General features: G+C 40.5%; 1 protein-coding gene across 9 annotated transcripts in view; it reads left to right on the forward strand.

Moving 5' to 3' along the window:
• LMBR1 (limb development membrane protein 1) overlaps window positions 1-27,139 on the forward strand; it is a 156,628-nt gene that overhangs the window by 92,818 nt on the left and 36,671 nt on the right. For all 9 annotated transcript variants that reach the window (XM_046021227.1, XM_046021228.1, XM_046021229.1 and 6 more), the window contains 4 exons: window positions 126-194; window positions 883-947; window positions 4,708-4,780; window positions 26,786-26,866. In XM_046021227.1, coding sequence (XP_045877183.1) covers window positions 126-194; window positions 883-947; window positions 4,708-4,780; window positions 26,786-26,866 — 288 coding nt within the window. The remainder of the gene's footprint in view (window positions 1-125; window positions 195-882; window positions 948-4,707; window positions 4,781-26,785; window positions 26,867-27,139) is intronic.

The following is a 27,139-nucleotide window of genomic DNA, read 5'->3' on the forward strand; positions in this document are numbered from 1 at the left end:
TTTAGAAATTATATGGCTTAGATTCAAGTAGACAATTACGATGTTTATCAAAGAATTTATAGTCAACCTGTATCTCAATGTACAGTATTTTGGACTTACTAAAACATACGTGCGTTTCTTTGCAGATCTCTGGGAGTTCTACCTACCCTATTTGTACTCCTGTATATCTCTGATGGGATGTTTGTTACTTCTCTGTAAGTATCTTTCTGGCTTCTTGTTGACGGGAGAATGGAGTTCTTTGTTTTAGAACATTATAGTAAGGTTTCCTGAAGAAATGTTTTTAAAGTTGGCCCTTCACTTTTTTTATGTTAAGATAAATTTTGATAAACTGAAGCCATGAAATAAAACACATGTGTTGTTCTTTAAGGAAAGGCTCTCTTGTAGAGAGACGCACACACCGGCACACACTCACTGCAGCATTAGACTCCACTTTTGAGTAGTAACGTGTGATTCCGTGTGGTGAGTTTGGGGTCTTTGTTTCACATGTGTCCAGTTTTACTCGAGTCATCATAGCGTGTCTCGGGAATACTGTCAGCAGATAAATGTAGGTGTAAGGAGTGAAGATAATAGTTTGGTTCTCAACTCCCATCAGCACTTGAAATTTAATCTGCTCTTTAGTTGGTTTTCTTTGATTTCTTTTAAGTGAAAAGACTTGCTCAACTGCTAGAGTGTTGCGCGTACTAAGCCGCCTTCAGCCTTCAGGTGTCTTTCCTCCTCTACCTGTCACCCCCCGTAGCTTTTTTATATAGGAATTGTCCCCGGACAAAACACTGAGAGAATCTAAGTTTGAGGCAAGAGTTTTCTTAAAATGAGACTCTTTGAGTCTGTTCTCCGTTTTGCACCAGCAGTTCACCTGCCTCTCCTCTGTGACCTTCCCCACAGTGTGCACCCCCGTTGGCCTTTCCCGCATGTTCACAGTGATGGGTCAGCTGCTGGTGAAGCCGACAGTAAGTGTGTCGTCTTGTTTGTGGAATAAATGGGTTTACATCTGAGCATCTTTTAGGTTGTGAGTTAGCAATCAGGAACATTAGAATATTTCTGTGGGCTTGGGACCTTGGGATTGTTGTTTTCATTTTCATCTTCTTCATCTTTGGAAACCAAATTTTTTTTTGCTTTTAAAATACTAACTACAGACACTCAGGTGGAAATTCCTCTAGCAAATTTTATGACAAAATTTACAAATACTCACAGATATTTTAGGTGTCCGTTGTATCAGTAGTAACTCTGTTATATTTCAGAATGTACCACATATATTCCTGGATTAATAGACCAGTTATGTCTCTGAGAAGTTGGTGCATGTTCATTTTGATTATACTTTTCAGTTTAATCTCAGAGTTACCATATATTCATTTTTAAGTGGTTTTCAGTTGGCAGTAATCATAATGATTTGTTCCTAATTTCTTTGGCCTCTAACTTTTTTGTCAAATATTTGCTCCCATGAAAATAATTCTTAGCTGCATTTAAGGAACTCGCCATTTACATGGTCCTCACTGCCTAGAAACTCAGGTCTGAATGACTCACAAGCTGTTCTCTAGTCCACTGACCTCCAGCCTCTGCTCCCACCCGCTTTTCTGACTCCACACTCTCCAGCTGATGGGCTGTGCTCACAACAGCCATGTGCGGTCACTTCCAGGCATGGCTGGGCTTTCTCCCATCCATGCACCCTGCCTGCTTCAGCCGCCTGACAGCCTCCTCAAGGCCTGGCTCTGATGTCGGCTGCATTCACTGCCTGTCTTTGAACCTTGCCTCATCTCCTCTTTTAAGTTGAAATAATCAGGCTTCTTTCTCTGCACTGCTCATATTCTCCTCTGTATTTCATCGGTAGCACCTATCAAATTATTTTGGTTATATGTTTGTCTTTCCTGTCAGAGTGATTAATCCAGGAAAAATTTGAGGAAATATTGCAGTAGAGGTATGCTTTCAGTAATGCATGCTTAATTTTGAGAGATTTAAAAAATAAAGGACAAATAATTTTTTCATATCTTTTTTAAAAATAAAATTGGATTATTTAACATTGCCAAATAAATGTATACACACTCAAATAAATCATGCTATCAAATCCTAAAATTCACTTTCCTCTGGAAGAGGATTTACGACACTGCATTCTTAATTTCTTCCTGATTCTCTGGCAGAGCTTTTTTTTTTTTTTGGTCTTTTTCTCTGTTTCTATTTTCTGGCCCCCTAAAGATAGGCATATGTTCCAAGTTCTGTCTTTGGTCTAGCATGGCTCTGCTCCGTTCTCCTGACCACCTCTGCCACTTTCATGACAATTCTGTATGTGTAACTCTGGGCAGCAAAAGGCTCTGCAAACAAACCGCACCACATTATGAATCTGCCCCTGAGCACCCACGGACCTGAGAGCTCAGCTCATAGAAAACCAAACTACTTACTTAGCACCCTTCCCCAAACTGATTTTTCTTCTAAAGTTGTCTCTTACTAACATTATTCTCAAAACTTTAGTTATCTTTGTCTCTTTTCTTTTTGCTAACACCCACTATTAATGACATTAAGTCAGTCTAGCTTCTGTGTTTGTGATAAGTACTGTATTTCACACACATTTCTTGTTTAATCCTGCTAATAAACCCGTAAGTTAGGTCACCACCTAACTTATCCGTAGTTCAGGGAGATTAAGTTGCTTGAACAAGATTTCAGATCAGTCTTGATGGGGCAGGATTTGAACCCAGAGCCTGGTTTCAGACCCTGGACCACTGTTCTATTCTGTCATAAGCTCCAGAGTACTTGAACCACGTTGTTGCTGAATGTACTTCACATCTCTTCACCTTTGTACTCTCCTTACAGTTTCTGATCCAGATGCCTTTCCCACTTTTAATAAATTAAGCTACCAGATAAGAGGCTACTGTCATCAAAAACACTTGGCAAAACTTTTTTTCTTCCCACCTAGAAGTTGGGGATCTTTCTTCCTCTGAACTTTTGTAATGTTTTATTTTTGTTTGAGTTACGACAGGTATTTTACCCCTGTAATTATTTTTTTTTTTTAGTTCATTCTGTCTCTCCTGGACACTAGAATGTAAGCTGTTTGAAGTCAAGGACTGTCTTTGACTCCTATTTAGGTCCCCATCAGCTCAGAGTGGTGAAGAGTGTGGGCTTCAAAAGGCAGATAACTTTTCCTTGCCAAACCCTGTTTCTTGGCATATTATAAGATGGGGAAGACAACAGTCTGGTTTTCGTTGGATTGTTGTAGAATCAAGGGGATGGGGCACATAAGCATTTAACACAAATATCTGTGTGCCCCTCATTGTCGCTCACTCGGATGAAGACAGACCCATAGTGTAAGTCACTAATGGACAGTGTGCATTGTAAGAGGAAATCTTTTTGTGTGGGCTCGACCTTAAGAAAAGTAAAAACTGGACTGCGATCCAAACAGTAGAAACGGTGAGAACACTGATTGGAAAGAAACTTGATATCATCACGACCCACCAAGGTATGGCCCCTGCCTGCCTTAGGCTCGGAGCCTGCCTTGGCAGGCTATACACTGCCCAGGCCTTCCCACTTTGGACTGGAGCATCGTCTCCTGGGGAAGGCCCTCACTGGCGGCCCTCACTGGCGGCCTGCGGACGTGGGTCAGCCCGTCCTTTCCTCCTAGGTCTGTCAGCTTTTGTTCTTGCTCATGCACGTGTTATTGTTTATTCTTATTTTACTGTTTTCTTTTGCTATCAGTGCTAGGCCTGCTGATAATAAGGGGTTATCCTTATTTATTGAAATACTAGGGATTACTGGATTGCTCTAAATAAATTTTATAGAAACTAGGCAGATTTGATACCTGATAGGAGTTGCATGCTTTGAGACTCCTTTTTATGAAAACACTTCATCGGGAAGCTGAAAGGCTACACATGTATAGGGTTTCCACCTTTTGCTTTGTCCATCAACTTCTCATAGTTTATTGTTTTGCTGGGAGTAAGTAGTTTGGGTTTGAATGATATTAAATATGTCAGCTTTGGGCTTCTTTCACATTTTCCCCAGAGCTAGGAATATATTTAGGATCATCTCAAGAAGGATAGCAATGTTAACAAAGCTGGAATTAAACATATTTTAGGTTTTATCAGTTGTGAAGATAGTGCAGATAATAGCCTATATAATGGGTGATTGATTAGTGATTCTTGTTTTTTACTAGTGGTGTATGGCAGGGTAGTGAGCGGAGTATACACAAACAGTATTTTTCTAGGGTTCTATCTACAGAATGATTTTGATAATTCCAGTAGTCATAATTTGCAGAAAATTTTTAGTATATACAGATGATATAAGTGGAAAGTATTGCATGGTGGTTACTGACTTTATAGGTCTCTTTTATTCAATATTATATAGGTAAATATCAATGAGAAACCAGTGTTGGACGGAGTGACCTATTCCTTCTTGCTCTAAAATATTGGTTTGGGTGTGAGATTGTATTTAGTCTTTTGGATGTTGAGAATTCATGCATTTGTTTGTCACTGAGAGAGCTACAGTGTTCTTTAATCCTTTAAATTTAAATATATGTAGATTTTCTAATAGTCAACTTTTGATGTGTTTAGTTATATGCTAAAATATTTTTCCTTAACTTATAAATAGAATAGTGGGAGTATTTTTATTTTAAATTCCTAATGATTTTGAATCTAAATTCGGTCTAAATCATAGACCGAATAGCCTAATGCTCTCACAAGCACTAGTTCTGTAACGTGCATCAGTCAATGGTTTGATCTTTGAATTTAGATTCTTGAAGACCTGGATGAACAGATTTATATTATTACCCTAGAGGAGGAAGCACTCCAGAGACGACTAAATGGTATGTATGTATTCTGTAGTTAGAGCTCAATAAAAAATTATTTAATTCGGAAAAAGACAGCTAAGTGAGGGGGAAAAATACAAGCCTCTTAGCACATTGTGCTGAGGCCCCAGGTCAAGACATAAGAGTAACACGTGAACGTCCCAGGTGAGGACAGTTTTGCTGGAGACGAGTGGCACTGCGGTCCCGCACGCGTCTGTCCCTATAGCTATGACTAGCCGGAAGTTAGCGAGGCCCCTTCGATCCGGAGACACTGAGCACGCAGGTACCCACCTCTGGTGCTGTGTATTTTGAACATGACGACTTCGTTACTCAGGTTTTGCAAATTTGCATGTTTTCTTAGCGACTTTAATATCTCTATTTCATTTCTTTCCTGTTGAAATCTTTAAGATCAAAAGTAGTCTGTCTCTTCGCTACTAGGTGCCAAACTTGACTGTCTCAGTTGGGCTTAGGAGCTCTGTTGTTTTTTGGGAATTCTGTTCATTATCAGCTGTGATAACCGTGTAAGCATATCAGAGATCTCAAAGTTTAATTTTTATTTACTCATCCTTTTGGCTTCAAATGAAGAACCAGGGAAAAAAAGAGTAATGACGTAGTTTAATGAAGAAATGATATAGTTTGGGTAAATTTTCTATTTCACTTAAATGCTTTTTACTCTGCACTCTCTTCTCCTGTGTGGTAGTTGTTTTTTTCTTTAATGTTGAAAACCAGTCCCAGGATCAGATTATTAGGAGCTAACTGTATTTCAGGATCATAATTAAAGAGCAGGTATAAAATGGAAGGTTACTTTAATTATGAAATAGAAATAGATCTACTTTCTTTAGTTGCAAATAGTGAATTTAAATCATCAACTCAGAAGTGTTGCTAACATTTAGACCTTTATTCTTAGATCAAAGAATTTCAGATTTTATCTGTTTTAGAGAATTCTTGGCAATAATATTGTATCCTTTGGTACCAATAACTTTTAGACTGGAGCTACATGGATCTTTTTTCTTGTAATGTTATTAAAGGTATTTTAATATTTAAGCCTCTTTTATTTCAGAATTACAACTTTTCTCAATACTGTCAGTTTTATAAAATTTCATTAAAGTAGTAAATATTGTAATAAATTTGTCTTACTTAGGTGATCGTGCTAATATGTGTGATAAATACGCCTGAATTGTCCTGCCACTGCCTGCAGTACGCGGTCATGTTTCAGCCTGAAGTAGACGGCCTTTCCGTCTTTACAGATCAGGAGGCTGAGAACTAGAAGGGTAAAAGATAGTGCCCCCTAGGGGCACCTGGGCAGCTCAGTTGGTGAAGCGTTCGACTTTTGATCTCAGCTCAGGTCTTGATCTCAGGTTGTGGGTTCGGGCCCCATATTGGACTCCACGCTGGATGTGGAACCTATTTAATTAAAAAAATATATATAGTGGCCCATCAGTTAAAGAATTTGAGTTACGGGCACCTGGGTGGCTCAGTGGGTTAAGTCCTCTGCCTTCAGCTCAGGTCATGATCCCAGGTCCTGGGATCGAGACCCGCATCTGGCTCTCTGCTCAGTGGGGAGCCTGCTTCCCTTCTCTCTCTGCCTGCCTCTCTGCCTACGTGTGATCTCTGCCAAGTAAATAAATAAAATCTTTAAACCAAAAACTAAACCAAAAATACAGCCTTTCCCCACTTTTTACTTCAGGAGAAAGTCCCCCTAGAATCTTTTTTTGATCCTTTGACTTCTCAAAGGCAAAAATGGATCATTATAGCTAAAGAAATTGAAAAAGAAGTAGTTGCCAGAAGGCTAGGTGTATTACAAATTGAAGCCAAACCTAAGTAAACAAAATACCTTGACCAGCACAAAAATATAATATGGAGAGGATTAAGCATTATATGATAGCTAATGCTAAGTATAATTCTGTTTTCTACCATTTTGGTAAGCTCTGCACCGTTTCTAAGTGCTCTGTCGGTAGGTTGCTGAATTCTTTCTACTGACCCTCTTGAATGATATGTTGGAAGAGTTGCTGTAGTGTTATAATTTGCTGCTTCTTAGCACCGTGGACTGTTTCAGGTGGAAAACAACAGGCTTGTAACACAAATGGTTCTACAGGGAAGCGTCCCACTCTTAATCTCAGCTCAGGTCTGGATCTCAGGGTCCTGAGTTCAAGCCCTGTGGTGGGCTCCACACTGGGCATGCAGCCTACTTAAAAAAAGTACAGCTCATAGAAGGTAAGTAGTGGGAATCATCCCTGTGGGTCTTATTTAATCTAGTATTATGCCAAGTGTATTTTGTTTTAACAGTTACTTTGCATTTTAAATTTTTCTTAAAAAGTGAATTTAAAATAGTTTTTATTCTGGGCTCTATTTTTTCTTAAAGATTTTATTTATTTATTCAGGATAGACCATGTGTGTACAAGCAGGGGAGGGGAGGGGTAGAGGGAGAGGGAAAAGCAGTCTCTCCTCTGAGCAGGGAGCCCAACATGGGCTCGATCCCAGGACTCTGGGGTCGTGACCTGAGCCAAAGGCAGATGCTTAACTGACTGCACCACCCTGACATCCTATATTCTGGGCTATTGAAAAGAAATACAGAATAATAAGAGTAAAAGATTTAAAAAAATTTTACAGCAGTGATTTACCCCAGAATTCCTGGTGGCGGTTTGCTAGTGGCCCTTGGGTGTGCTTTTCTTGGTCTGTGTGGGGATGTGTGATGCATATCACAGGAGCCTTTGGGACATTGGCATGGTTTGCTCTGAGCTCAGCTTCACAGTCATTGAAAAAAACATAACACTTTTTTTTTCTTGAAGATGTATACCTTGTTATGGTGGTTATTACATTACTGGAGTTGAATTTCCGTGCATGGTTTTTAAAGTATCAGTATAGCTTTTTGATGGGATACTTGCCTGTGACTTTTCCATTGTTCCCGTTTACCACTTGTTGGTGCTAGTTTTGTTCTTACTGATATTGGTATTACTTCAGAAAATTTGTTAATAAAATAAAGCTAACCTGTACACTATTATACTATAAATCACTGTTCTGAAGAAGCCATCCTGTTAGCGGTCTGCTTGGCTTTTTCTCCCCCCTTTTCGGTTTGCTGCTCATCTTCTTCTAAGCACCATACCTTGAGCAGATGAATTTAAATTCTGCGTCTCAAAATCACAGATGAGTTGACTGAAGAAGAGAAAAACAGGGGCAAAGATCTATAAGACTTTATCCAGAACTAGAATACTTGAAAACAAGAGAAATCGATGGTGGGAGTTGTGTGTATTCCTGGACCGGAGGGAGCCCCAGATCTCTAGCCGTCGGTGCAGACAGCCCTCCCTAGTGTCCACATCACCATGGCAGGAGCGAGATCTCAGGACTCAGCACTGTCCTTGTGAGGCTCTGCTCCTCTCGTCCCCTGCACACAACCTTCTTTGCTGTCTGCCTTGAGGCGAGGAGGAGTAGTGCTTGCATTCTGCCCTTCCCCCTTTCTGTAGTCGGCACAAGGAGCCCAGAATACCCAAGACTCTGGCATCTCAGATTGACCTCGAATCTCTCTGCGTCGCATTTCCGACCCGATTTCCCACTGTCGTGAGCTCCTGAAACTCTGCTTATACCATGTGGAACCACGTGGGCCTCAGAGCTGCTGGCTCACGGCAGCAGAGCCACCCAGACCCTGAGTCTTCTCCGTCTTGCTGGAAGAAACTCGGCTCTCCCTCCACTCCACTCCTCAGTCCCTCCAGATGGTAGCTCTGTTCTCGCCCACACCCTCCACTCCACTCCTCCGGGAGGTCGGGCAGCCTCCCCTCATTCTCTTCTGCTGCTTTCGCACACTTTGAGTCTCGTGTCGTTAGATGGTGACCTGATTACTTCTCCCTTTTCCCTTCAGCCCTCTCCGTCCGGACAGTTCCTCTTCTATCCTGAAGGTTTTAGTTCTTGTTCATGATCATTCTTTCTGCCACTCTTCCTGTCACAGCTGGTGATTTCAGTGTCTGCGTGGATGACCTTTCCAGGCTGCTTGGCCATCCACAGACCTCTCTCTTAATGGTCTTCCTCAGCCGCTTGCTGCCTGGGGCCACGGCGCAGGCCTGTCACTAGCGCTGACAAGTTCTCGTGCCGTCTCACCGCCAGTCCTTCTGCTCTCCAGCCCGCTGCCTGAGGTGTGCCGTGCCCTACGGTTCTTCATGCCATCTGTCCGTCCTGATAACTTTTTACTGCCTTTTCTCCCTCGCTTCCTTTAGACCCTTGATGCCTCACACGGTTTAAATTCCTGGGCTGTCGTTTGACTCCGTGCCATACTCTCGCAGTTCCCGTCCCTCTCTGCTTGGCTGAACTCTAGCCGTGGTCATAGCCAGCTCTTCGTGTTCTCGGCACGCACACCTGTTCAGCTGCCTGCCGGCCTTTCCTTAAATGTATGATGGTGTGTTAGATGTACTTCACATTCCCCTGCAGTGATTTTATATCTTCTTTTTCCTCAAGACTTCAGCAGCAGTCTCAGCCAGTGGCCTTGCTTCCTCGTTTCTTGAGAAATGGAAGCAAGCATGCCGAGATGTTGACAGGCTTTCCCTTCGAACGGATTCATCTGCCTGCTGCTCCCCCCACACATGCTGCCTTTCTGTGATGGTGTGACTGGACTTGTCCATGCTTCTGGCGTAGTTCAGCCCTCCCCCCATGCACTGGATTCAGTCCCTTCTCCCTGATTCAAGGACACGCCGATGGCCGTTCTGCTATCTCTCTGACACAACCGACCTTTCTCCAACTGGATCATTTCCTTCAGCATAGAATATGCTATAATTTTTCTCAATAGAATGAACAAAATGGAAGGAAGGAAGGGAGGAAGGAAGGAAGAGAAAGGAAAGAAGGAAATGAAATCAATCTGTCTTGACTTCCTACCCCTTCTGGCTTATCGTCTCATTGCTTTGTTTGTCTTGATGGCAGAACTCTTGGGGTGGTACCCTCATCAGTTTCATCGCCGTGCTCCACATCCGGTTTGGGTGCTGCTCTCGCCTCCCCTGCTGTACTGATGGTGCTGTTGTCAAGTTGGCTAGTGACCTCGGAGTCCTCAGCCACACTCCTCATTCCATTTGGTTTTCAGTTCACTACACTTTACTTGTTCTTTTTCTTAAGGAGCTACTGCTTCTCAAAAAACTGCTGCTTTTTCTCTGTGTCCGTAGCTTCTTCGCTCGGGATCGCCTCGTACCTCAGTCCTTAAACTCTTGTATTGTTTGTTTGCCTGCACTCGTTTGGTTATCTTATCTGGTCTCGTGGCTTTGGATGCAGTCTGTATGCTGCGGACCTCTCCTTTGACGTCTCCATCCGTCTAGTAGATATTTCTACGGGGATGCCTGATAAGCATCTCAAACATATCTTGTCCCGGAATCAGCTAAAGATCTCATTCCCCGATTCTGCTTCTGTTATAGCCGACCTGTCTCTATAGGTGGCAAATCCATTCTTTTAGGTGCTGAGGCCAATTCCTTAGAGGCTCTTTCTCATAATTCCCACATGGATTCCTTTAGCAAAGTTGTTGTCTCCAGCGTCAAAGCATCTGCCTGCATGTCACCACCTTGGTTTGAGTGACTGTCTCCTGTTGATGAGATTGTTGTGCTAGTTTCCTGACTAGCCTCCGTGTGTCTGTCTTTGGCCTTATAAGTCAGAAGAAGTGCTTGAGATGTAAGATCATCTCACATCTTTGCTCAAAGTTCTCCAGTGGTCTCCTTTTTCAATCTGAATAAAAACCAGTTTTTGCAGTGGTTCCCTTTCTGCTGCCATGTGCTCTCTGACTTCCTTCCCTGCAGTGTCCTTGCTGCTCTTCCCTGGCCGGTCACCTCCAGTCCCAGGGCATTGTGTTTCCCTCTTGCCTCCTGTCTTTCAGGTCTTTACCTAAAGAGCCCCTTCTTGGTGGGCTTTTCCATGTGGGAGCCTTGTGGACATGATTCATACTGCCAGCCTCTACCTCTGCCCTGGTACTTCTTTTCCTCTTTCCTGCCTTGTTTTCCTGTAACACTTTCCATTTTCTCACGTACTGTTTTTTATATATTGCCAGTTTCTCCATAGTAGGACAGGAGCTGCATAGGAGCAGGGATTTTTGTTCCTTTTCTTCCTTTCTGCACTCCTGATCCCATGATATCCCCAGCACATAGTGGGTTGGTGAAAACTGTTGAATGCGCAAACGAGATGAAAGACATGCATGACGGCGATGTCATTTTACCATAAGGAAGTGAAGAAGGCAGAAGAAATAAAATTTGGTGATAGGATAAAAGAACTACATGGAGACAGTATTTAGGAAGGCCCACAGTAGAGACCTCTGAAGATAAGCCAAGATTGTGGGGCTGGAGGACCTTATGCCCTGGAGTGTTAGTAGAGAAGCAGAGATAAGGTGATTTCCCCTAGTGTGAAGCCCTGAAATACGAGCAATCAAGATCCATCTCTACTCTAAGACCCCAGAAGAGTAGCCCAACAGAAAGTCCCATTACATTAATTGTGGTAGAAAATCTTTTGTAATTCCTACTTAGGATTAAGAGGATGCATATATCATTAGCATGTTTAAATGTTTAAGTAATGCAGCAGCATTAATTGAAATAATTAGCTTTCGTGTGTATATAGCCTATGGGTGTACTGGGTAACTTTAGAAGTACCATAATGAATAGGAATTATTTTTTATTGTTTAAGTTCAAAACCTTGACAGTTCTTTTAATGTAATTTATTTAAAAATATTGTAGACTTTGAACTTAACGATTCAATTCAATTTTTTAAGGTACTATTTTCATCTTCATGATAAAAAGTGTATCACTTTTGGTAGCTTTCTTTTCCACTTGATTTTGATTTTCTTTTAAAAGTCTTTTTCACTGAAGCTTGTATTAAGTCTTTCTTTGTGGAGTGTCAAGTTGCAGTACCTTTGTATTCTGAAAAATAGGAGATTGAAAAAAAAATAACTCAGGGGGCGCCTGGGTGGCTCAGTGGGTTAAGCTGCTGCTTTCAGCTCAGGTCATGATCTCAGGGTCCTGGGATCAAGTCCTGCATCGGGCTCTCTGCTCAGCAGGGAGCCTGCTTCCTCCTCTCTCTCTCTGCCTGCCTCTCTGCCTAGTTGTGCTCTCTCTCTGTCAAATAAATAAGTAAAAATCTTTAAAAAAAAAAAAAAGAAAAAAAATAACTCAGTCAGTCTTTCCATGGAACCTAGTTACCTGTCAGAAGCAACTGGTTACCCTCAGTCGTAGAATCTTGCCTGTTTATCACGAAGTTGAATTTGCCGGGCAGTTGCACGATGGGGACAAGGTTTGCAGTGTACTTATGCTTGGTGTAGAGTAGCTGCACCTGTCAGAGGCATTTTTTATCATCGCTGTCAGTACAGTTTGCTGACTTGGTCATTCCTTTCCTGAAGCCTTTCAGGTAACACCCTTAATGTTGTCCGGAAGCTCGTATCACATCTTATGTTCTCTACGTGCCTTCATCTTGACTGTCTTTAGCAATTCTCCGGCAGTCTCGCAATGGTTGTTCTAGGAATACAGTTTACTGTTGGTCATGTCACTGAAGTGGACAGTGTGTCAAACGTATCACACCCTGGGCCCCTTGGAGCACTGATGGGCTTGCACTGGCGGAAGGTGATCAGATACCGGCTCTCATCAACAACATACATGCAAAAATTGTTGACACTCCATGACCCCCCTTTTTGGCAGTATTGTGATAGAACAAAGTGTCTGTTAATATCTTGACTTCCTGAGCTAACGGGAAGAATATTAACTCTACTGGCAAAGCGAATCGAATGATTTCTTTTTAGTGAGATCACCAACATTTGGGTCCAAATGTCTGAAACAATGAGAGATGCCTTGTTAACAATTTATGCAGCTTCTGGAGCCATATAAACACTTCCTTGACCATAAATTATGGCCCAAACAAATGATTCGTTGCAAGGTGAAATGAAGTGACTGAAGAGAGGTAAGATAAGATACAATATCGGTACATGGGGAGTAGTTTGGAGTAATAAACTGTAGAACAACTACAAGAGTCAAGTATCATATACCCTCTGAGCTTTAGAGGGAGATTGCTGTATGTAAATGATCTATATTTGTTAGCAGAAGATAGAACTCAATATACACGAGTTGCTTGTACAACCACAACCTATTGGAATGATAGTATTCCTGATAGTACCATATATAAATATGAAATTTAAAAAATAATCTTAATATCTTATCTAGCTGAAGATCTACCAATAACTTATATCTGAGGTTAAAAAACAAAACAAAACACCCTGAGCAACAACTTTAACTGTATATAGCTTTTTAAAAAAAAGGTTTTATCTATTTGAGAGAGAGGAAAGAGGGCACAAATGGGGTGAGGGGCAGGAGGACAAGCCACCTCCCTATAGAGCCTGATGCAGGGCTCAATCCCAGTACCCCAGGATCCCAACCTGAGCGGAAGCTAGGGACTTAACCGATTGAGCCACCCAGGTGTGCCAGTACATAGCTTTATATAATGTTCTTAAAACTGATTGTTTAATATTTTCTGTCTTGCTGTGGTCATTTGTAATGAGAGTATATTTGAATTTTCAAATTGTGTTGCATGTCAAATGTCTTACATTGATTCAGTACTTAACCATATTTTTGAGGATATGTCATGAGTAAATAGAAACTAATATTTTAACAAATACTAGTGTTGCAAACGAAATAGAAATAGAGTGTTTGAGTATATGGATTGTCCATCTCTTTTATAGATAATAACAGTTTGTTGATGCTGAGATAGATGTTTTAGAGATTTAAATGTCCAGGCTTCAGTTTTCAAAAACTTTCTGGGGTCTGCCTCATTGGCAGTGGCTCTGTGCTGAACAGTAATTGGTGTCTGCTTAGAGGATGGGGACTATTCACTCTGTGAAGTTTTAGGAGTCTTGGGCTTTAAACATCAAAGTTATCTGTCTAAGTGATTAGTAATAATTAGAAAGTGGGGCGCCTGGGTGGCTCAGTGGGTTAGGCCTCTGCCTTTGGCTCAGGTCATGATCTCAGGGTCCTGGGGTTGAGCCCCGCATCAGGCTCTCTGCTCAGCAAGGAGCCTGTTTCCCCTCTCTCTCTGCCTGCCTCTGCCTACTTGTGATCTCTGTCTGTCAAATAAGTAAATAAAATCTTTAAAAAAAAGGGAAATAATTAAAAAGTACTTGAGGGACCGTATAATCTGGTCATAGAGATCACATTGGTCAGTTTAATAATGTGTTAAGTATAATCAAAATTTTAAAGAGTTACTTAGGCAACAGATTTTCTAATCAACTTTTTTTGGTTATATGCTAAATTTAAAAAGATGAAAGACTAATCAGCTTATACTAGGGGTGTCTATTTCTAAGTAGTATTCATTAGAGACTGAGTTTAGGACACTAAATTATTTAGGGAGATTTATTGCTTCACATTATTTGAATTGTTTATATACCAATGTAGAGATTTATATTTATTTTAAAAAAATGCATTACATATTTTAAATTAAATAGTATCTGCCCTTTAACATACAAATGTCAGTTAAAGCTGTCTTATGTATTAAGCCTTAGTTATTGAAGAAATGCTAGGCTTTGGGAAATTTTGTTATCTTGGCTGTAAAATACTTTCAATACCACACTAGTTTTTCAGCTTAAGAATAAAGCCGGGAAAAGTTGCCTTCAGCTATTAGTTTTCCTGAATCCAAAGAGACGGGTGGGGCAGGATCAAAAATACTTACTTGATCAAAGTTATTGGCTCTGAAGGTATTCTTACCTGTGCGAGGAAGATGAAAGGTGTTGTTTTTATTGCGCGCTAGTAACAGTGTAATTTTGAACTAATTGGTGTTGAACTGCCAATCACCTAGGGGAATGCAAATAGATACTCTTCTAATTTCCTTTGAGGTAGTGAAATCTTATGTCGAGGCTGGAAGAAAAACAGAATAATACCGTTAAATTGACCTTAAATGAGCTGCTTTGTGGTTTTCTTGGAGAATCCCTTTTTATTTTTCATGACTAGTCCAGACAGGTTTTGTCTACCGATTTGACTTATTGACTAGACAATGCTGACATGGAACATGTTAGATTCATTTTGAAATAGAGTAAGGATAATACAATTCTTCAGGATATTTTGATGATTTTTTTTTTAGTGCAACTTAAGTTGCCTTCACATTTCAGTGAGTGTTTGCAGTGTGTCTTGATTCCTTACAATAGCCGTCATTCCTTTCGGTCATTTGTAATGGAAGATTCTGCCTATGAACAAGCTTGCTCTTCTTACTAAGGTAATGTTACATATATAGTAAAGGATGGCAGTGTGTTTGAAAATTGTGTTATTCCAGGTGAATCTAATCATTTAATGAAAGAATGCTTTGTTTGAAGAAAAGGAGACTGCATTCTTGATTTTTGTGTGCACGTCAGTCAATAGTTGTTAATTATTGTGTGCCCAGCTTTGTGTCACCTAAAAATAAAAAACAGCATTTCAGAAATACCACTTTATTTTTCCTAGATATTTGTGTAGAGCTTTGTAGATATCAAACCCACAGAGTAGGCATTTGTATCTTTTCATGTAACTTAAAATTGGTGGCAGGAATACCGTTTCTTCTGATATCTATTCCCTTTCAAAATTCTGAATAATCATCAGATTATTTTTCTGTACACTGAACTGGTTACTGGAATAATGCTTCTTTTTCTTCTTCTTTTTTAAACTCCTTTATTTTATTTATTTTTATTATGTTAGTCACCATACAGTACGTCATTAGTTTTTGATGTAGTGTTGCATGATTCATTGTTTGCATATAAGACCAAGCACTCCATGCAATACATGCCTTCCTTAATGCCCATCACTGGGCCAACCCATCTCCCGACCTCCCTCCCCTCTAAAACCCTCAGTTTGTTTCCCGGAGTCCATAGTCTCTGATGGTTCATCTCCCCCTCCAATTTCCCCCCTTCATTTTTCTCTTCCTTCTCCTAATGTTCTCCATGCTATTCCTTATGTTCCACAAATAAATGAAACCATATGTAATTGACTTTCTCTGCTTGACTTATTTCACTCAGCATAATCTCTTCCAGTCCCGTCCATGTTGATGCAAAAGTTGCGTATTCATCCTTTCTGATGGAGGCCTAATACTCCATCGTGTATATGGACCACATCTTCCTTATCCATTCATCTTTTGAAGGGCATCTCAGCTCTTTCAACAGTTTGGCTATTGTGACCATTGCTGCTATGAACATTGGGGTGCATGTTCCCCTTCTTTTCACTACGTCTGTATCTTTGAGGGTAACTATCCAGTAGTGCAATTGCTGGGTCATAGGGGAGCTCTATTTTTAATTTTTTGAGGAACCTCCACACTGTTTTCCAAAGTGGCTGTACCAATTTGCATTCCCACCAACAAGGTAAGAGGTTTCCCCTTTCTCCACATCCTCTCCAATGTTTGTTGTTTCTTGCCTTGTCAATTTTCCATTCTAACTGGTGTAAAGTGGTATCTCAATGTGGTTTTGGTTTGAATTTCCCTGATGGTTAATGATGAACACTTTTTCATGTGTTTGTTAGCCATTTGTATGTCTTCTTTTGAGAAGTGTCTGCTCATGTCTTCTGCCCATTTTTTGACTTGATTATTTGTTGTTTTGGATGTTGAGTTTAAGAAGTTCTTTACTGATCTTGGGTATCAGTCCTTTGTAGTGTCATTTGCAAATATCTTCTCCCATTCTGTGGGTTGCCTGTTTGTTGACTGTTTCCTTTGCTGTGCAAAAACTTTTGATCTTGATGAAGTCCCAAAAGTTCATTTTCGCTTTTGTTTCCCTTGCCTTTGGAGACATGTTTTGAAAGAAGTTGCTGTGGCTGATGTCGAAGAAGTTACTGCCTATGTGCTTCTCTAGAATTTTGATGGATTCCAGTCTCACATTTAGGCCTTTCATCCATTTTGAATTTATCTTTGTGTGTGCTGCAAGAGAATGGTTGAGTTTCATTCTTCTGTATATATTGAAGAGACTGTTTTATTTCCATTGGATATTTTTCCTGCTTTGTCGAAGATTATTTGACCATAGAGTTGAGGGTTCATATCTGGGCTCTGTATTCTGTTCCACTGGTCTATGTGTCTGTTTTTGTGACAGTACCATGCTGTCTTGATGGTCACAGCTTTGTAATAAAGCTTGAAATCAGGCAATGTGATGCCCTTACTTTTGTTTTTCTTTTTCAACATTTCCTTGATGATTTGGGGTCTTTTCTGGTTCCATACAAATTTTAGGATTATTTGTTCCAGTACTTTGAAAAATGCCATTGGTATTTTGATCAGGATGGTATTGAAGGTATAGATTGCTCTGGGCAGCATAGACATTTTAGCAATGTTTATTCTTCCGATCCATGAGCATGGAATGTTTTTCTTTTTATGTCTTCTTCAATTTCTTACATGAGTGTTACTGTAGTTTCTAGAGTATAGATCCTTTACCTCTTCAGTTAGGTTTATTCCACGGTACTTACTTCCTGCTATTGTAAATGGAATGGATTCTCTAATTTCTCTTTCTGCAGTTACATGTTAGTGTATAAGAAAGCAACTGATTTCTGTGTATCGATTTTGTATCCTGCCACATTACTGAATTGTGTGAGTTGTAGTAATTTGGGGGTGGTGTCCTTGGGTTTTCCACATAAAGTATCATGTCATCTGTGAAGAAAGAGAGTTTGACTTCTTTTATAATTTGAATACCTTTTATTTCTTTTTGTTATCTGATTGCTGTTCCTAGGACTCTATTGAACAGTAGTGGTGAGAGTGGGCATCCTTGTTGTGTTCCTGTTAAGGGAAAGGCTGTCAGCTTTTCCCCTTTGAAAATGATATCGCTGTGGGTTTTTCATAGATGGATTTTATGAAATTGAGGTATGTTCCCTCTATTCCTGTACTCTGAAAAGTTTTAATGAGGAAAGGAGGCTGTATTTTGTCAAACGCTTTTTCTGCATCAATTGAGAGGACCATGTGGTCATGTGGTTCTTCCCCGCTCCTTTTTTTTTTTTTTTTATATTTTATTTATTTGACAGACAGAGATCACAACTAGGCAGAGAGGCAGGCAGAGAGTGAGAGGGAAGCAGGCTCCCTGCGGAGCAGAGAGCCCGATGCGGGGCTCGATCCCAGGACCGTGGGATCATGACCTGAGCCGAAGGCAGAGGCTTTAACCCACTGAGCCACCCAGGCCCCCTCTTCCCTCTCCTTTTATTCATGTTTTCTATCACATTGATTGATTTGCGAATGTTGAACTACTCTTGCATCCTAGGGATAAATCCCACCTGGTTGTGGATAATCCTTTTAATGTACTTTTGAATCCTCTGAGCTAGAATCTTGTTGAGAATTTTGGCGTCCATATTCATCAGGGATATTGGTCCAAAATTCTCCTTTTTGATGGGGTCTTTGCCTGGCTTTGGGATCAAGGTAATGCTGGCCTCATTGAAAGAGTCTGGAAGTTTTCCTTCTGTTTCTATTTTTTGAAACAGCTTCAGGAGAATAGGTATTATTTCTTCTTTGAATGTTTGGTAGAATTTCTGAGGGAGCCCATCAGGTCCTGGGTTCTTATTTCTTGGGAGGTTTTTGATCACTGCTTCAATCTCATTACTGGTTATTGGTCTACTCAAGTCATCAGTTTCTTCTGTTTCAGTCTTAGTAGTTTATAGGTTTATAGGAATGCATCCATTTCTTCTGGGTTGCTTAACTTATTGGCATATAGCTGTTGATAATAATTTCTGATGATTGTTTCTGCTTCCTTGGTGTTAGTCATGATCTCTCCCCTTTCATTCATGGTTTTATTAATTTGGGTCCTTTCTCTTCTCTCTTGGGTAAGTCTGGCCAGTGGTTTATTGATCTTACTGATTCTTTCAAGGAAGCAGCTTCTAGCTTTGTTGATGTGTTCCACTGTATTTCTGGTTTCTATTTCATTGGTTTCTGCTCTAATCTTAATTATTTCCCTTCTCATGCATGGGTTAGGCTTAATTTGTTGTTGATTCTCCAGTTGTTTTTTTTTTTTTTTTTTTAATTTTATTTATTTGACAGAGAGAAATCACAACTAGGCAGAGAGGCAGGCAGAGAGAGAGGAGGAAGCAGGCTCCCTGCAGAGCAGAGAGCCCGATGTGGGGCTCGATCCCAGGACCCTGGGATCATGACCTGAGCCGAAGGCAGAGGCTTTAACCCACTGAGCCACCCGGGCACCCCGATTCTCCAGTTGTTTAAGGTGTAAAGATAGTTTATGTATTTGGGATTTTTCTATTTTTTTGAGTGAGGCTTGAATGGCTGTGTATTTCCCTCTAAGGACTGCATTTGCCATATCCCATCCCAGCTTTTGGATTAGTGTGTCTTCATTCTCATTGGTTTCCATGAATTGTTTAAGTTCTTTGATTTCCTGGTTGACTCAAACATTCTTGAGCAGGGTGGTTTTTAGCTTCCAAGTGTTTGAATTTCTTCCAAACTTTTTCTTGTGATTGAGTTCCAGTTTCAAAGCCTTTTGGTCTGAGAATATGTAGGGAATAATATCATTCTTTCGATAGTGGTTGAGACCTGATTTCTGACCCAGTATGTGGTCTATTCTGGAGAAAGTTCCATGTGCACTCAAGAAGAATGTGTATTCGGTTGTTTCAGGGTGGAATGTTCTGTATATGTCTATGAGGTTTATCTGATCCAATGTGCCATTCAAAACTCTTGTTTCTTTGTGGATTTTCTGCTTAGATGATCTATCTGTTGCTGAGAGTGGAGTGTTGAGGTCTCCTACAATTAATGTATTCTTACCAATATGTGTCTTTATTTTGGTTAATAGGTGGCTTATGTGTTTGGCTGCTCCCACGTTGGGTGCATAGATATTTACTGTTGTTAAATCTTTAAGAATGATACAGTGTCCATCTGTATCTCTGACTACATTCTTTAGCTCAAAATCTAATTTGTCTGATATGAGAGTTGTTACCCAGCTTTCTTTTGTCTGTTGGCCTGAAAGTTGTTTCTCCATCCCTTTGCTTTCAGTCTGGATGTATCTTTAGGTTCGGAATGAGTCTCTTGTGGACAGCGTGTGGATGTCTTTTTATCCAGTCTGCAACCCCGTTCCATTTTATGGGAGCATTTAGGCTGTTCACATTGGAGTGATTATTGAAAGATATGATTTTATTGTCAGATAATCATAAAGATACGATTTATTGTTTCCTGTGAGTTCCTTGTTTCTATAGATTGTCTCTGTAAGTTTCTGTTACATATCACTCTTCAGGTCTTTCTTCTTTTATAGAACCCCCCTTAATATTTCTTAAAGGGGGGCTTAGTGGTCACATATTCTTTCAGTTTCTGCTGGCCCTGGAACCTCTTTATCTCTCCATCCATTCTAAATAATAGCCTTGCCAGATAAAGTATTCTTGGATGCATGTTCTTTTCATTTAGTACCCTGAATATGTCTTGTCAGCCCTTGCCAGGTCTCTGTGGACAGGTCTGACGATATTCTGATGTTCTTCCCTCTGTACATAAGTAATCTCTTCCCCCTAACTGCCCTTAAGATGGTTTCCTTGCTTCTAAGATTTGCGAGTTTTACTATTACATGCCAGGGCATTGGTCTGTTCTCCTTGATCTTGGGAGGGGTCCTCTCTGCCTCTAGGACATGAATGCTTGTTTCATTTCCCAGATTAGGGAAGTTCTCAGCTATATTTTGCTCAAATATATCTTCTGGTCCTCTCTCTCCAGCCCCTCAAGGATCCCAGTGATTCTGACATTGGAACGTTTCATGGCATCATTTATTTCTCTCATTCTGTTTTTATGGATTTTAAGCTGTTTGTTTCAGGTCTCTTCCTGTTCCTTCTTTTCTGTTAGTTTGTCTTCTAGATCACTGATTGATTCGTTCTTTGGCCTCATTTACCCTAGCTGTTAGAGTATCTAGATTAGATTGGATCTCATTGATAGCATTTTTAAGTTTTGCCAGATCAGCTGTTATTTCTGCCCTTAGAGAATCTGTGCTGTCATTAATGGTTTTCTCCATCCTAGCTACTGTCTGCATAACTGTCATCCTGAAGTCTGTTCTGACGTCTTGCTTATATCCGTATCCATTAGTTCTGTGGCAGAGGCCACAGTCTCTGAATTTTCCCTGTGTTGGAGGTTCCTCCTCTTAGTCATTTTGTTGAGGGGTAGTTGAGGGAATGTACAGTCTTAATTATTGACCACAACTCAAGCAAGATGCACGTGTTTTATAGGGACCTTAGGGTTGTCGGTCTCTTATTCTTCCAGCCTGTCTTCTTCGGGAGAGGCCTGCTTCACTGTTACTCAGACAACCCCCATGTTTGGGCAGAGTTGCCCTGCTCCCTGTGGGGGTGGGATGGGCTCAGTGGAAAGCGTTTTTGGGGGGCTTTTGCTCTCTGGCCGCTTTCCCTGGTGGCTTCCCACATCTCTTCCAAGAGTCATGGCTGAAGTGACTGCATCTAAACTTCTGTCTCAGAACAGAGAGATTCCAGTCTGTTCTCCAGTGAGCTGTCCAGGCCACACTGTCTCCATTTTTGGCTGTGCTGCTAAAAACTGCAGCGACCTGGGTTGTGCGCCCCACAGCAACACTCCTAGCTCTTGCTTCCACATCCAGGCATGTCTCTCTGCCCTTTGTGCTTCTAAAATGGCCCCCCTCCCCAGTTCACACATGTGCCCCTGCAACTCCAGGTTTCAGTCTGGGGGGGCTCCCTTAAAGTCCTTTCCCTTCTGCTACCAGTCTGTGAGTCTGTGCCCAGTCCCCAGTGCAGGAGGCACAGGATCCCAGAGGCTCCCTCCTCCTTCCATTTATTTTCTAATATTGCCCGCAGAATCATGGCTTCATACCTTCATACTTGAAACAAACCGCCAGAGATGTTCTGTGTGTATAGATCCAGATATATCTTCTACATCTCGGGCTGATTTCCTGGTTGTTCAGAGTGGTCTGGTAGATATCCAGCTGGATTCTGTTGAAATGGGATCCCTACTCCTCCACCATCTTTTTCTCCCGCAGCCCCGGAATAATGCTTCTTTGTAAAGATAGGGAATGAAGTGTAATTTGGAATTGTACTTGTAATTAATCAGTTAGAGAAGTTAAAGGAGCATTAACTACAGACACACACCATATAATTTATGAAGAAATGGGCTAAAAAGCAAAAGGTATCTCTAAGACTGTTTTGCAGTCTAAGCTTTGATTCAAAGACACTTGTAAACCTTATAATACTATGCCATCCTACTATAAGTCTTGTTCTTATATGGAGATACTCATTGATTCTACGATTTAATTGTCTCCCTTTGGCTTTGGTTACCAGAAACTCTATGAACTGCATTCATAGTCAAAGTTTAGTAGTTTTGGGCTGCACTTCCTGAATATCTCTGTCTTTAACCCTGTTCTCCTATAAATGTCAATTATATATTGACCAGTAAAATGATTAAACTCAGAAGAGAAGCTCTAAAAATACTGTAGAACAGTTTAGTGCATTCAAGACCTCAGGCTCTCCAGAGGAGAAGGCATTGACTTTCTCTTCAGTGATGGACACAAGTGAGGAAGGAGATTCAGAGAGCATATAGTACTTACCTTTCCTAGAAATGCAGCGTAAGACTAGAGTTTTGTGACTCTCTAAGAGGCTTAGAAAAAGAGCCTCTGAATTCCCCTAGTGCGTTAGCACCTGGGCCGTCTGGCACTTTGGGCCTGAATCCTCTGTTTTCTTCTCCCTTGGAGAAAGGAGAACTGCTGCAGAGAGAAACCCCAGAGCACTGACACTTCTTCCTGCATTGTTGTTTCTGGCCAGTCTGTCCCTAGGCCCCCAAAACGGAAATTGCTGGGCCCTCAAAATGGTTTGTTACTGTTTGAAGGACTGTCTGACTTGATTCTGTGTGAAGGGAACAGTAGGAGTGCATAAGGAACCATGATCACTCACTTAAGACCGAGTGAAGAAGGTTAAGATGAGTATCTACAACAATGAGTCCCACTGAAATGGAAAGTTAATGTAGAGACAAATGAGAATTTGTACTTAGTCCCCAAAAGTAATATGGACTTCTAGGGAGATATAATTAGAACAACAACAAAAAAAGGCCACCTAGAATATGAAAAAAATTAAAAATTAAGTAGACAAAAGATGAAGTAGTCCTTATGATAGACAGAATAGTGACCCTGCAGAAGTAGCCAAGTCCTAACCACCCTGATCCTGTAAACATATTCCCTACCTAGCCAAAGGGACTTTGTAAGGTAATTAGGTGAAGAGCTCAAGATTATCCCAGATGATCAGCTGGGCCCAGTGTCCTCACAGCATTTTTCTAAGTGAGGGTTCGAGAAGACGTGACAGTGGAAGTAAATGTAGAGTGCCCTGAAGGAGGGACCATGAGCCAAGGAGTGCTGGTGCCTCTAGAAGCTGGAAAAGACAAGGGAACAGATTCTTTCCTAGAGTCTCCAGAAGGAACACAGTCCTGCTGACACTCAGATTTCAGACTTCTGATCTCTAGAACTGTGAGATAATAAATTTGTAGTGTTTAAGCCACTAAGTTTATGTACTTCGTTACAGTAGCAATAGGGAGTGAGGGTAGTCTTTCTGAAAATTGAATTAATCATCTGGTAGAATCTAGTGGGAGACCTATTGCATGTCACAAACCAAAAGTACAAAGAGAGGGAAACACCAGTGAAATGACAGACACAGACTGTAGAGCTAAGCTACTTAATCTAAGTAGTAAGCAGCTGGAAGGAGGAAAAAGAACAAGTAGAAAAAAATTAAGTAAATAGATAATAGAAGAAAATGTCAATGAGCTGAAGAAAGATTTTAGTGCAGGTTAAAAGACCAGAGTCCTAGACAAGGTTATTAAACAGGACATTTAAAAGATCTAGATTTATTGTGTAACATTGTTAAATTCCAAGAATAGTGATAATAAAACACCTTATAAGCTTTCTTATAGAAAAATCACTTATAAAGGAGTGAGAAATCAACATCAAACCTCCCATTTGTAACCTGATAAGGATTATTGAATAATATTGTTAGTTTTAAGGGTTGGGGGGGGAGATTCCATTGAAAAACTCATATATTTATAAATATGCCATATGTATATTAGGACCAAAAAAGACATTCGTTTATTCCTTCATTTCATATCTGTATGTTGAGTATCTGATTTGTGCTAGATAGTATTCTAGATATTAAGGATATGGCAACTTGTATACTGAGAGAAAATTTAGTGATAATCTTATACCAAAAAATTAATTAATTAATTAGAGAGGCCAGGGGAGGGGTAGAAGGAAATGGAGAGTCTTTTTTTTTTTTTTTTTTTTTTGAAAGGGAGAGTCTTAAGCAGGCTCTATGCCCAGTATGAAGCCTGTCTCAGGGTTTGAGCTCATGATCCTAGATCATGACCTGAGCCAAAATCAAGAGTCGGGACACTTAACCGACTGAGCCACCAGGCATCCCAGTATACTAAATATTTTTAAATAAATCTGAGCGAAATCCAGAATTTAGGCGGAGTGGGTGGGAAGCAGTGAAAGAACAGATAAAAGTATGAAAGCTTCACCTTGGTGCAGGAGTTATTCAGTAAAGCATCACTATGGGATTATAACTATATTATATGGAAAAAAAAGTACAAGTCTATGTGTGTTAACAGTGAGAAAGTAACCACCAAAGGACCAAATTAACATGGGGGGAAAGAATAAATAGAAGTTCTACTAGCTGGGAAAAGAAGAATTAAAGAGCAAAATAAGGAGATATTATGAAATTACATGAAAGGAGAAAGAGCCACCAGTCTTCATAAAAAGCCAACTTATAGATAGCAGCACTCGGTCCCTGGATGTCACTGTTGAGCTGTGGGGAAAAAACCTACTTTGGGGGGGAGCAAGATGGCGGGGAAGTAGGAGGAGGCACCATTTCAACCTGTACCCTAAAGTGAGCTGATTACCTACCAAAGAACTCCGACCACCCATGAAATCAGCCTGAGATCAGAATTATACACGTCGGGATCTCTACAGGAGCAGAAGACGCCAGTGGCAGGTAAAGCAGACTGGGAGCGTCGGACTGATATCGGAAGATAAACAAAAGGGGGAGGGAGCCACCAGAGGTGACCGATCGGAAAGTAACACCCCAACACGAGAGTGCTCTGCGTCTGGGGACCAGCATTAACTTGGAGTCTGGTTGAAAGCACTCAAAAAACAAACAGCAAAGGATCGCGGTGGGGGGGGTAATAGTGGGAACCTGGGCGGTTAGGGTCAGGGACCTAAGTGCCCGGACCCAGGACAGCCTCCCCTGGCGCGGAGCCAGAAAAAACCTACTTTGAAGCCCACTCTGTGTCTAAACTCCTAATTTCATGAAATTCTTTTCTTTTCTTTTTTTTTTTTTTTTAAAGCTTCTTTGAATTGAGGTTTTTGGTTCAGTGGAAAACATTCTAATAAATACATCTCATTTCATATGGGAGAACACTGGGTTCAGAGAATGAGAACTTGAGAAAATCCCAATAAAATTTTGGAATTTAGCAGACCTGAGAAAACCTTCGAAGTAACCAGTTTAGCCAGACCCAAGGAAGCTAAATCCTAAGCCGTCTGTGCTTGATTTATATCGTGGAATCCCCCAGAGTCTCAGGAGGGGCACCAGCAGATACGGAAGTGGAGCGGGCTCCACGTAAGGAGGTTACTTGACGATCCTGTTGGTGAAGCAATTTGATCTCCACGTTTTTCCCTCCATCCAAGGTACCAGGCACTGCCTCTTTGCTGCCCAGAGAAGAGGGAGGGTAGTTCTCCAGAGAGTGAAACAGGCTGTAGCCTGGACGCAGTGTGACGTAGAGGATGGGGTGAGTGCTCACAGGCTCCCCTCTCCCTTCACTTGGACAGCTTACTGTCCCAGGGAGATCAGAAGAGTCTTATCTGGGGAGTCTGTGTAGCCCAGGAGGAAAGTTCCACAGATCGTAACAAATAAACATCTGAAACGATGTTTAGGGAAATGCTTGTTAAAGTAACAATAAGAAAACATTTTTTATCCATCATACTGGCCAAAACTCAAGAATTACAACATCCAGTGCTAGGGTTAATACAGGAAGAAAATAGATACTTTAAAAAGTTATAAATGGAAATGTAAATTATTATAATAATTTCTTTTTTTTCATATTTTTGAGAGAGAGAGTGTGTGTGTGTGCACACATGTGTGAGCATAGAAGTAAGGGCAGAGGGAGAGGGGGAGGGAGAATCTTAATCAGGCTCCATGCCAATGCAGAGCTTATTGTGGGGCTGGATCTCATGATCCTGAAATCATGACCTGAGCCGGAATCGAGTTCAATGCTTAACTGACTGAGCCACCCAGGTGTCCTTATTTTTAAAAATTATTACAGTATTTAAACCATTACAGTAAATTACAATATTTGGAGGGAAGTAACCTTTAAATATCTCTTACCTGTAAATGCTTATATCCTTTGACTCAGCAATTGAAATTTTGGGAATCTGTCCTGTAGAAACAATAGAATTAGAATATACTGGATATGCATACAGAAATTTTTGCTCAACATTTTGTGTACTTGCAAAAAACAGAGGAAAACTTGACTAGTCATAAGTGGAATAACTGAATAAAATTGAAATTCATCCATACTATAGAATGTTATTCATTTGTTAAAGGTGTTGGCACTATCTGTAAACATGGATGTGTCATTGATTAGGAAAGCAAGTGGTAAAATAACATGTCTGCTTTAATCCATTCCTATAGGATATAGAATAGAAACTGTGTGTATCATATGTGTGTGTGGATATATATATATATATATATGAATATTTACATGATCATGAAGAAAGGTGTGGAAGCATCAACCAGACTGTTACCAGTTGTCACTTTAGGGAGTTGGGTTAGAGAATGAGATCATGAATTTCTTCTACTTTCTATAGTCATATGATACTTTTGTCATTATTGAAAAATTAACAATGGATCAAGTAAAAATTTATGAAAGTCAGGCATTTTCTAGGAAACAGGTAGTATGTAATCAGTAAGAACTTGAAGTCTTAAGTGATAAAGAAATGGATATATTTTCCAGTGGGTCGCTATAGCATTTGTTTTTATTCTCTGTGACCAGGGTTTGTAGTATGTTATCTTACATTTGATTTGAGCGCTACCCATTCTATGCTGTTAAGGTTCTGTTGTTATACTTCTGAAATAGTTTTGCTTTTGACAGGACTGTCTTCATCAGTGGAATACAATATAATGGAGTTGGAACAAGAACTTGAAAATGTGAAGACTCTTAAGACAAAATTAGGTACTGTACATTTTTGTTCTTGACTCATGTACTGGTCTTGGATTCTTTCCAAAGACGTTCCTGTAGTCTGAAATAGTCAAAAAAATTATGAAATCTTTAGTGTATGTTATCAGCTTCCAATCTGTCCAAAGCTATTGATACAGACTGTTTCTTAGTTTGGGGAGAGGATAAACTCCCATTTTCTTTTTTGTTTCATACGTGCATAAAATGACTTTTCAGATGCTGATGGCAGAGATGTGGGTCTGTTGTCTCTTCACTTGCATTATTTCTGAC

Source organism: Meles meles, chromosome 10 (genome assembly GCF_922984935.1).
Source record: "Meles meles chromosome 10, mMelMel3.1 paternal haplotype, whole genome shotgun sequence".
Classification (NCBI taxonomy): domain Eukaryota; kingdom Metazoa; phylum Chordata; class Mammalia; order Carnivora; family Mustelidae; genus Meles; species Meles meles.